The sequence below is a fragment of the Corythoichthys intestinalis genome, chromosome 9 (genome assembly GCF_030265065.1).
Source record: "Corythoichthys intestinalis isolate RoL2023-P3 chromosome 9, ASM3026506v1, whole genome shotgun sequence".
Classification (NCBI taxonomy): Eukaryota; Metazoa; Chordata; class Actinopteri; order Syngnathiformes; family Syngnathidae; genus Corythoichthys; species Corythoichthys intestinalis.
In genome coordinates this window covers 3945704-3958289 of record NC_080403.1, presented here as the reverse complement: position 1 = coordinate 3958289, position 12586 = coordinate 3945704, and the positions used below count along the sequence as shown (strand labels likewise).

The window sequence follows — 12586 nt, the reverse complement described above, 5'->3', positions numbered from 1 at the left end:
AATAATGTTCTCTGGTCAGATAAGACAAAAGTAGAGCTTTTTGGGAAAAGGCATCAACATAGAGTTTACAGGAAAAAAAACAAGGCCTTCAAAGAAAAGAACACAGTCCCCACAGTCAAACATGGCGGAGGTTCCCTGATGTTTTGGGGTTGCTTTGCTGCCTCTGGCACTGGACTGCTTGACCGTGTGCATGGCATTATGAAGTCTGAAGACTACCAAAATATTTTGCAGCATAATGTAGGGCCCAGTGTGAGAAAGCTGGGTCTGCCTGAGGTCATGGGTCTTCCAGCCGGACAATGACCAAAAACACACTTCAAAAAGCACTCGAAAATGGTTTGAGAGAAAGCACTGGAGACTTCTAAAGTGGCCAGCAATGATATCAGACCTGGTCTAAAATTCCAGCAGAGCATTGTAAGAATCTCATTGATGGATACCGGAAGCGGTTGTTCGCAGTTATTTTGTCTAAAGGTTGTGCTACCAATTATTAGGCTGAGGGTACCAATACTTTTGTCCGGCCAATGTTTGGAGTTCTGTGTGTGGAGTTCTGTGTAAAATTCAATGATTTAATTTTTTCCCCATTCTCTTTTGTGTTTTTTCATTGCAAGCAAAATAAATGAAGATTTTACTACCAAAGCATTTGTAATTGCAATCATTTTCTTGGAGAAATTGAGCATTATCTGACAGAATTGCAGGGGTGCCAATACTTTTGGTCAGCACTGTATTGTACTTAAGACCATGATTATGATCATGTCTCAGCAAATTGCACAAGAGTGTGGAGACGATTACATGCATGTCCGAGGACCTGGCCCGAAGAAAGCCAGCACTGCAGATACATGCAGCTGAAGCTCCACCCTTTGACACCCTGTTTGTGGCCTTTGGACCTTCCCACATCATCCTAGAGTGGCTTTATTGCATTGGTTTTTGTCGGGGGAAGCTCATTCTGTCCATCCTTCCTTGGAATTCCAAGATGAATTGTTAAAAAAGAACAAACATGAAAATCCTTGAAAGCAAACTCAAAATATCCGTCTTTAATGCAGAAGTACTCAAAATTCACTGATTCTGTCCTTTCTGGGGGATATTGTGGCACAGCCAGATTCTGGACTTCAGGTTATTTGTATTCCTAAATGAATGCAGAGGAAACACGAGGGTCTTTGCTCTAAATAAATTGCCCGGAGTTGACAATTATGCACAAAACATTTCACCAGATTATTATTTATCATATTATTATTATTTAGCTTTCCCTTATAAAGGAGAAACCTTAATACAGGAGGATTATGTATTGATTTAGATTGCCAAGATGTGCCCATTGGCAACAACTTGGAAGTGTAACTCTCTCACATGACATTTGCATCAGCATCACCATCTTTATCACTTTGTATTCATCACACTGACAAATATTCCCATGTGCTTAACACCTCGGTTGCTCGTTATTTTTCAACGAGATGGTGAAGGAATACTGCACTAAAGAAAATGTGCCGTCATATGATTTTCTGACAGGTGATAATGAAGATAGCGATGTAAGGTGCCGAATGTTTCGAGCTCCTTTACCTCTCTAAATAAAGTTATGTTATGCTACTGAAATGCTAAAAGCGTTTTTGTAATGCTGCAGTGACCACTTGTGGCCTTTGAAAGAAAGGAAGCGTTGTACTTAACATATTATTTGTATTATTTTGACTTTGGAATTTTTGTCTCTTAGTATTTTGAATTCTCAAAATAGTGTATTTCATTTTAATTTCATGAAAGCATTTTACACAACTTTATTGTTAAAGGAGCTATATTTTATTTTCCTTGTATCCCTGTCATATTGTAACATTTGCAAAAATTGTTTTTTCCCCTGCCTCAAAAGTCATCATTTTACTATGAAATAAATCTTCATTTATATCATTACTCCAAAATTTTAATCAATATATAGTATTCTACCGGTAATTAAAATTTAGGACTGTGGCTACCAACCTCCATGAAGTTGGCCCCCAATCATATGAAAATGTATTTATAAATAATGTCAATCTTTCGTGCTACATTTGTGCTTGGTTGTGCTGCCATCATATTTTGAAATATTCACAATTATTTTATAGGTCAATCTAAGGCCAACCAGCCCCCCATTTTGAATAAAAATGGCTAAGAATAATGTCAATCGTTTGTGCTTCGTTCGTGCTGGAATGTGCTGTGATATTGCATAGGTTTTGTAGATATTATGCTTTTAATTTGTAGTGATGGCGTCACTCAGGCCCCCATCTACTGTATAGTGGAACGGAAACGCAATGTTGCCATTCGTATGTGCTGTCAAAAATTTTGTTTGTGCTGCTATCATTTTATAGATATTTAGATATTCATTTTGAGTGATGACCTCAATTGCAGCCACTCGGTCGCGGTTGACGTACATTTTAATATTTTATTTATTTATTTATTTTCCCTTCAGGCATGACAATCCAAACAAACAAACAGCATTTATATGTGTTTACAATTAATTCAACCCGAAAAGAAAAGGGCTGACGGGAGAAGCCGAAGCTTATTGAAACCCGTCCCCAGTATACGATAAAGGACGCAGAAAATATCAAATATCAAATTTTTGACATTCAGATTTCGTAATGATCACAATTTTTTATTATTTTTTTTTAAATAATAACCATCCCCTCTGATTGTTCATTTTCCCAATAGTCCATAGTCGATCGATGTGCTCGTTATGTAGATTAGATCCAGTAGACTAGTTCATAATTTAGTACTTAGTTTATTCAGTTGATTCGATCCAGAAGATAGGGAATAGCTGAGGACCGATGGTAGGCCGTGTCCGCCACACTCCTTTTGTTGACTTAATCCTCATCGCAGTTTTTGTTCCTTGCTGACTCCCGACGAACATTCATCTCAAGGTTGCGCAGCTTCGTAGTAGGTTGCATCGCCATTTCGGTTGTGGACTCATGGCCTCGGGGACTGGCGTCGCTAGGTCCTTCAGAAGGACCGTCCCAGCGATCACTGTCCCACCTGGCACAATCAGAAGCTGCCAGCAGCGCACCATAAGGAAACATCCTCGATATCGTTCCTCTTCGAGTGTGGTCAGACACAGCGGCCGCCATCTACCCCAGCTATCCTTCACAATATCCAGACGTAAAAATGTTTTCCAGGCAGGCGCGTTGTCCAGGTTCTGGCAGGACAGTGGCCAATCGACCAGTCCCATGTCGTTACAAATTTGAAGAATTTGAAGTCAGTTGTCTGTGCATTTACAGCCAACAGATGATATGACATTGTGAGTTCTGTTTACATTGGCTTTGAGTTCCCTTTGTTTTTTTTGTTTTGTCTTCCATTGTTTTCGGTACACTCGGTTTTGCTTCCAGCTTTGAGTTGCCACCAACGCATTATTAAACATTTGTACAAACCAGACATTATTTAACATTTGTACAGTTCTTGTTATGTCCGAGTTAGCTTGACATTCCAACTCTCTCAATAACAGAGAGGTGTTACTGAGTGAGTTGATATCCTCCATCAAGAGCAGGAATGAGGATACGGAAAGGGTGCGAGTATGAGGTTTCAATTCCGCAAAAGATTTCCGTGATACTGTCCCTAAGGTAATAGCCATTTTTTAAGTCCCAAAAATGCAAGGTGAAATCACTCGCTTGTAGCTGTAAGGCTCCACCCTCCCCCACCGGTTGTTGCTCAGTGTCAGTGAGTCAGCTGTGCTACACGATGGTTGGAGGAGGTGAAACTCCAGAACTTTTTCCCCCATCGAAGAAAACCAAATCGCTGGTGTGGGAATACTTCGGCGACAGAAAGGTTACAGACAGCCGCGGCTTTGAGGAGGAGGGCCAACCGACATGTAAAACAGGAGGGTGGCTGCCGAGGAGGAAATACCTCCATCATGATTTCGCATTTATACAAAATTAAAGGTTTGTAAACACTGTCATGAACGTTTCCCACCAGCTAAGAGAGTTAACTCCAGCGTGTTTAGTATGTCTAGTGGTGGAAAAACATGTTTTTTTTTTTCTCCCTCACAACTGTCTATGTTGAGAGAGTGTGTGTATAATGTAAACATGATGCGAGTCATAAACACGTTCTTTTTATGGAAAATAATTCAATTATTTCTGTTCTTATGGTAATCATGTTGAGCTGTGGGTTTAGGCTCACCTTAAAGGACTGCATTTATTTTAATTCTATTTAGAATTTTTTATTTTTATTTTAACATTATACATATGTTCCAATTTGCTCATGTTTTGAAAAATCAAAATCCTGTTCAATGGAAAAACTTTTTTTTTTTTTTTTGAAACCCAACTATCTCAAAGTAACACATTTTACAGCTGTAATTACAATACCATGATACTGTGAAACCGTGATATTTTGTCTTAAGGTTATCAAACCGTCAGAATATCATACCGGTACATGCCTAGTGTAATCCAACATTGAAAATGGTAGTATCTATTTTTATAAAGTTACCAAGGTTGTCAGTTTTACCTGACTTTGACTGTTACCTCAGTTGATCCCTAAAAAGGGCGTGTTGTTTATTTTTGCACATAAACTGTGCGAGGTTGGCTACCACCTAACAGTAATAATTTAGAATTATTAACAAATATTAACAATTCCCACTCTGTGACTGTGTGCATATGCCCTACCAACTCACTGGCGACCAGTTTAATTTTAAGTTCTAGTCTGTCCGCTTTTCGCCAAAGGTCAGAACCCTGTGACCCTGACAAGGAGAAGCGGTGTTGAAAATGGATTGACAACGTATTTTGTTTAATTACTCGAGTAATAGGTTACAAATTTGTTTTGCAACAAAGTTTTTGTAAAATTTTTAAAACTTTTTTTCTTTTTTTTTATATATACTTGGTCTCATTTGAAGATTGAACAAATCAAATAACAATGAAGCAAAAGTGCATAAGGTTATTGTCATGTTTTCATGTGTAAATTTCACACACAACTTTTCACTTTTAATCAGCAATATGCTTATAATTTGTTTTCCTTTCAAATTGTCTCTGTGTCCACGATATATACATTTTTAGGTATGACGTTATTTCCATAAAAATCAAAATATTCTAGAGTTACTATTGATACTACAACGTTATTATCAGTAGTGACATTTACCAGTAATTATAACCTGGTAAAGACTGTAAAAATTACAATTTAATTATCACAAATTGGTTTAGAAATCTTTTGAATATTTTAGCTTTATTTTATAGAACAATGATTTGAAACTAACCAATATGATTGTTTTGTATAACTTTACAACAAACGTTATACCTTTCACTGCCACAGCATGTCGCCATGGTCATGTATTGCAACCATAAAGTTCAAGATGCTTCCAAGGCCTTCAAATGACATATTTATTGTTTGGCTAAATATATTAGTGACATTTTAACAGGAGTTGCATGGATATAAATGTAATGTGTGTTGATATGTTTACAATCTCAGCAAGTAGCCCATTTTTTTTCTGCCTCTCTTCTCAGATACGTGGCTTCCTCTCCAGGTTTGACAATGTCCTGCCTGCCAGCCTAGCTTTCGACAAGTGCACCGCCTGTTCACCCATTGTAAGTGCCACCCATCCCCACCCTTCATCCACCTAAAACTGATAACTGTGTCAGCACAGGGGGCTATGTTGTTTCTTAACTTGTCCCATCAGGATTAAAGATGGCGTGTGACCCAAAATGCAGGAATGAGCAGGAGGGTGGGTTGTGTTTTCTGTGTGTGGATAGGGCCTAGAGGGGGGTTCCCATAACTCCTGCTTTCTCGTTGCAAAGTCAGAAGAGCGTGTGTTGAAATATTCCTCCTGGAGGAATAGGGAATGCCAAGAAAAGCTGGAAATCTAATCAGGGAGCAGTTGCTTACTGATGTCCATGGCTTTTGTACGAGCTTGTGCGTGTGTGCATTTTTGCGAAATGTTTCTCAGCCATTTGGCTTCCAACAAAGAACTATTGCAATAAATTGCATCACACACTGAAGAAGACATGAAGGACCATGGAGGGAATGGACTGATTGATTAATTGCTCTTTTTGGACAAACTGAATAAAAGATTTACAGTGGTTCTCTGCATACAAGTGATCTGACTTAAGTGCTGGTAGGGCTTGATTAAAGCTATTTATTTTCGTTGCTTGGAATTGCATGGAATAGATTTAAAGTGCCTATGGCAGCAAAAAGCATGTTTATTTCATATTCCACGCGGTATTTTATGCTCCTGAACGAAATGGACCGCTTAGATGTGTGTGGAAGCGATCGTTTTATTTATTCAATTTTTTTGAATCCCGCGCCATGAAAATAAGTGACTTCTGGCTCCAGTCTCGGGTTGAGGACGAATGCGAATGTGACGTCATCCGGGTCAGCATCTCACAATACAGCATTGCTTTATAGCATGCAGATGGACTGCGGATTCAGCTGATTTTGCGGATTAATTTGTTTATTTTTCGCATCACGTCAGCCAAATATACTGCAGGGTTTTGTTGCTGCACCAGGGAGAAGCGTATGAGCCTTTTTGGGTTTCAAAAAGTTTCTGTTCACCCCAAGATTGGCCGAAACAAGTCCGACAAAAGTATTATGTCAAATACTGGGATCATGGCACACGTTTTAATACGAAGGTGGCTTGCATTTTGTGGCTGACAATGCTCCTTGTCTACTGAGAATAATTTATAATCGAAGCGGAGCCTCTGAATCGGAATTGTAATCGAATCGTTAGGTGCCCGAGGATTCCCACCGCTATTATTTATAAATATATGATTATACTATTATTCTATTGATCATTTTTTTATTCTTGTGAAATGGCCAAGTTCCATGAATTATAGTGTCAAAAAACCAGGGACAATGAGCTTCTTCAGAACTTAAAACCGCTATAGACTTTTAACATTCAAAACTGTACTGTGGCGTACCGAGTTGAACTGTACTGCTTCGTGAAAACGTGGTTTGGGTTTTAAAAGAGAGACAGTAAGAGGAAGTGAAGGGCTCGCCAAGGTCTCCCATTCCCCCCACCTCCCAATCTCAATGCAGTCTTTGTGTCTATAAAAAGGTCATAAAGCCACAGATCTATCACTTTCATGTGAAGATCGACCAACAAAGAGGGTCTCCACATCATTGCTAAGTGTGTTGTGTATGTGGCTGATGAGAGTATTAGGATAGTACAAGACAGCAGTGTCAAAAACTGTCGGTAACATAACGGAAAGTGAAGAGGTTTAATTTGATCCACTTTTAATCCCATTCACACATTTCCCCCTCCCTTCTTTGCCTGTGAGTCCACATTTTTTTTGTTTTCTATCTTGTCAAATTTACATCTCCATCTGTAGTTTTACATTTTTGGCTCTTATTCCAATGCACCTCCTACTTCCCCCTTCCATTTGTATGTCCAATATGTCGGCCGTTCCTCTAGTGTGTGTGTGCGTGTCTCTTTGTGGTCAGTGTGTGTTTGTCTGTGTGCGGCAGTCAGCTGTGTGCTGCCAGGTCTCTATGGAAACAAAACAATTCAGCCCCTGTTTGGACTGGAGCAGTTCCTGTAGAGTTGGGGCTTTTTCAGTTTGCGTGGGGATCGTTTGTGTGTGTGTGCATGCACTTTACTTTTGTGTATGTATGTGTGCTTACTGCTTCTGGGACTGTGTGCCAATAAAACTAAAAGACTCAGAGTAAAACACCACTGATGTGGTTTTCTCTAAAATTGTGCCAGACCCTTCTTACTACAATATACTTATGCTAACACCACCAAATAAGATAACTTTATTTTTAGAAATGGTCTTGTTTTTCCATGGATAAGTTAACTTTTTGTCCGTTTTTCCACATCACAACATGGCCTTATTCTACACACATATGACTGGTTTGTCAGACTCATTTAACTACGATATACAGTGATATGAAAAAGTATCTGAACCTTTTGGAATTTTTCACTTTCCTGCATAAAATCACAATCAAATGTGATGTGATCTTTGTCAAAATCACACATATATAAAAACTGTGTCTGATTTAACTAAAACCACCCAAACAGGTTTTCATATTTTAATGAGGATAGCATGCAAACAATGACTGAAGGGGGAAAAATAAGTGAACCCTAAGGAGACTTATAGAGCAGTTGAAACTTGATGAGAAGCATTGTCTGATGTGCATCATGGCTCGGGCAAAAGAGCTGTCTGAAGACCTGCGATCAAGGATTGTTGATTTGTATAAAGCTGGGAAAGGAAACAAAACTTATCTCTGAAAGTCTGGATGTTCATCAATCGACAGTCATAGAAGTTGTCTACACATGGAGAGAGTTTGGCGCTGTTGCTTCTCTCTCAAGGAGTAGCCATCCACCAAAGATGACGGCAAGAGTTTGGCGCAGAATACTCACGGAGGTAAAAAAGTACCTAGAATGTTTTCTAAAGACTTACAAAAATAACTGGCACAGCCCAATATCTCTGTGCACACATCGACTATATATAAAACTCTGTCCAAGAATGGTATTCATGGGAAGACTCAATGGAGGAAGCCACTGTTGTCTAAATGTTCACAAAAAGGCACTTGGACACTCCACAGAAGTTTTGTCACAATGTTTTGTGGACTGATGAAACCAAAGTTGAATTGTTTGGGAGTAACACACAATGTCATGTGTGGAGGAAAAATTGAACAGCTCTCCAACATCAACACCTCATCCCCACTGTGAAGCATGGTGGAGGCAGCATCATGATTTGGGGCTGTTCTTCCGCCTCAGGGCCTGTACAACTTACAATCATTAATGGAAGAATTAATTAAAAGTTTATCAGGATGTTTTGCAGGAAAACCTGAGAACGTCTGTCAGACAGTTGAAGCTAAAAAGAGAATGGATGCTACAACAATACAATGATACAAACACAGAAGTAAATCAACTTCAGAATGGTTTCAGAAGAACAAAATACATGTTCTGGAGCGGCCAAGTCAAAGTCCAGACTTGAACCCTATTAAGATGCTGTGGCATGTCTAAAGAAAGCGATTCGTGCAAGACATCCCGGGAATCTAACTACAACAGTTTTGTAGAGAAAAATGGGCCAAGATTAGTCCTGATCAATGTGCCAGACTGATCTGCAGCTACAGGAAGCCACTGGTTGAAGTAATTGCTGCCAAAGGGGGGGCACAAAATATTAAATGTGATGGGTTACTTACTTAGTTTCCCCTCTTCTGTCATTGTTTGCATACTATCATCATTAAAATATGAAAACCTATAAATGTTTGGGTGGGTTTAGTTAAAGCAGACACTGTTTTTTCCATCTGTGTGACTTTGACAAAGATCACATTTGATGGTGAATTTATGCAGAAATGTGAGAAATTCCAAAAGGTTCAGATACTTTTTCATGCCACTGTATCATGACTGATATCGCTTCAGCGCTTGAGACTGGCTCACTTTGGAGTACACCAGTTTTTATTATACAGCCCCCAGGTGGCCCAATCACACACACCAAAAGGATCGGCACAATGCCCATTGATTTAAAATAAAGGGCCCACTGTAAATTGTTGCTTGTCAGCATGTCTCCGATGTTTTCACTTTAGTCCTTTGGATGTAATTAACATTTCAAATTTTTGATGTATTTTGACTCTAAGTAAATACGGAATTTTATCAGCCATTCTGTTGAGTCCTAATACTAAAAGTAATGCTAACAACAAAGGAACAAACTTTGCTGTAATCCTGTTCCAGCTCAATTTGTGACAAAAATATACCAGAAGCAGACATTTTTACGTACCTCTGAGAATGTTGAAATTGTAGTTCTTTGGTACCATGACAGTTAAATGAACAGCCCTGCAAGAGCTGCTTTGCCACAAAGACCCAGGCATGCAACCAAGCGCCCCCACCCACCCAACCACCCACATATACACGCAACACACACACACACACACACACACACACACACACACACACACACACACACACACACACACACACACACACACACACACACACATACATACATACACTCTGTCATTCTGTAGCTACGTCTACACTACGACAGGTAAATGACCTTAAACGTTCAATGTATTATACTATACTGGATGTCAGCCACACTAATATACTTCTTGTCCGGATATTCTATCATTTTAATTTTATTTATAGGAGAGGGCCGTCTATTTTTTAATTTTTTTCAACCTGTCCTGTTCAGCTGCTTGACACAGAGAATGGAGATCTTAGTGTCCGATTGATCTGAACAGTTTTAATGTATCACATGGGAGTATGACATACATCCATTGTGATCATTCAGCATACCTCGTTTATTGGGAGGAAGCAGCGAACAGGAAGGGGTTATGGGGGAGCAAAAAGAGGAAGAGAGGGACAGAAAAAGCACAAAGAACAAGAAAAAATACATTAACCCTTTAAGGTCTGGGCCTATTTTGTCTGATTTTGCATGCCTTTGAAGTTGCCTTTATATTTCAAAGAAAGAATTGTTTACGATGGCCTGGTTTGGTCCCTTTTTTTGTGACACCTTGAACTTCATGTCCAAACTGTTGTTTCCTTCAATGACCAATTATAAATCATCATTTTGGGCCCAAAAAGACCAAAAATTCCAAAATCGTTTTGTCAAAATTTTTAATATTGATGTCCAATTGACAACCAAACATGCGTAACGAACCGTTTTGAAACTTTGTAATATTTATTCAACATGTTAGGATGAACATTCAACCAAAAAATTTAGAATAAATAGTCTTATGTTTGACAATTCAACATAAGCAACCGGTATAGCCATAGGCGTTTTTTGCCTTTATACATGCTCTAGTCAAAACAGGTTAAATACAGCAGACCAAACAGTGAAGAACAGTGGAAAAAAATATATACCATCTAACACAAAAAGTGTTTAGAGGCCATCTCTTTATGAGTTTAGGTATTGCGGCCCATCACCTGATGAAAACTATGTACACACAATCAAGCTTCTTGAACACACATTTATATACACAAATTGAGAAGACTGTGGGAAAAAAAAAATATATATAACATTGGGGAAAAAAAGTATTTTCAAAAATATTTACAATAAACAAGTTAAATTTTTTTCAGGCATGCCACTCCGAAAAGCAGTTTCGTCCTGGAATTAGACACAGGGCTACATCACACAGCCCACACTTCCATGGGGTGTCGGTCCTCTTTCCACCCTTCCATTTTCATTTCACTTTACTTTCGTTGTCACTATAAATGTACATGAAAAAAAGTTAGTATTGATGAAAATAATAAAGTATAAAATAAAAATATATACAGCAATAAATAATAATGGAAATCTATATGTATGACAATAGAAAGAATACCATAGCTGAATATGTGCTACATCCCCAATCTTCATATAGAAAGAAGAACACCACAAATGATAAATTCCTGCCTGGGATACACACAGTGCACGTACTACTTTGATCTGATATGCACATTTTATTATTATATACACAAACACACACTTATATTGCATCAAAATGAACTTGCAATATCAAAAGAAACTTTCAAAAGAAACTTTTTCAGCATAAAAAAAAAAAAAAGTGAGTTGGCTTACCTCTGCACGTCGATGGCGTCACCCACGTGTTCAAATCCGTCACTATCTTCACTCGAGGACTCTTCCGAAGAAGACGATGATGACGAATTTGGACCATCCCCTTCCTCAAGTTGATCAAAAAGCACAATTGCTTGCGCTAAATTTAGTTTTCCGCTCATTCTCAAAGTCACACAAAGTCGCTCGTTCGATCCAAACGGCCGTCGCTCACCACCTCGCTGCTTCAGAACACTCCTCCCTCTCGTTCGGTGGAACCTCGCACGGCAGTTATATTTATTAAAAAAAAAAAAAAAAAAAACACATTTTGTGCTTCCACTGTGACTTCGAAAGGGTTCGTTTGATTTGTGTTTTTTTCATGGAGCTTCCGTTTTGAAAAAGGACAAGAAATGATGGAAATATAGACATAAACAAATGATCCATGCAGCGTTTTAATGTTTTTTTGAGAGGACAATAAAACTATAAAACTTAAATGACAATATCTCACGTTTTAGTTGGTCGATTGACTTCAAATAATAACAAGAGTAAACCGCAACTTCCGCACTTTAAAACGAGACCAACCAACGGCATGTGGGTGACGTAATCAAAACGTGAGGGCGCTTCAAAGACGACGTGCGCTGAGGACGCGCCGGCGCGTCCTTCGACTCTCAAGGGTTAAACGCCTTCTCTAGCTAACTATGAATATGGGAGAGCTATCGTTAGCTAGTTGTATTTCCGGTTAACATCATGTGGGGAGCCTGATAACCAAGGAATGATTTTGGCATCCTATTCTATGCTGTCTCATCGCTAATCCTGCCACCGAGGTTTCCTACTTGAGTGTGTCTGATTTCACCTAGTCATGCGTGAATTCCATCTAACATGTGATAGTCCTGCAGACAAGTAGAAATGCTACGTGGGTGCCACCCCAGGGCCATCTAATTTTTTAAACTCGGGTACCCAGTCTAGTGTAGCCGGGCTATCTGTGTAAAAATCGAAGCCAACAGAAGTGACATCATGGAGCACACCAACACCATTTTTTTTTTGCATTACGGCAATGTAAACAATAGAGGCGAATGGTACAGAAGTGGTTTTTCTGCTCCTCTTTTTACAAGTGTAAAAGCTTGTAAATTTTACGCTTCAATATGTCCGGAGATGACATCAAACAACGCTGAAAAATTATAAGCTTC

General features: G+C 38.9%; 1 protein-coding gene across 2 annotated transcripts in view; it reads left to right on the top strand.

Annotated features, from left to right (window-relative positions):
- Positions 1-12586, top strand: part of atg7 (ATG7 autophagy related 7 homolog (S. cerevisiae)) — a 155101-nt gene that overhangs the window by 65993 nt on the left and 76522 nt on the right. For both annotated transcript variants that reach the window (XM_057844854.1, XM_057844855.1), the window contains one exon: positions 5430-5510. In XM_057844854.1, the coding sequence (XP_057700837.1) occupies positions 5430-5510 (81 nt within the window). The remainder of the gene's footprint in view (positions 1-5429; positions 5511-12586) is intronic.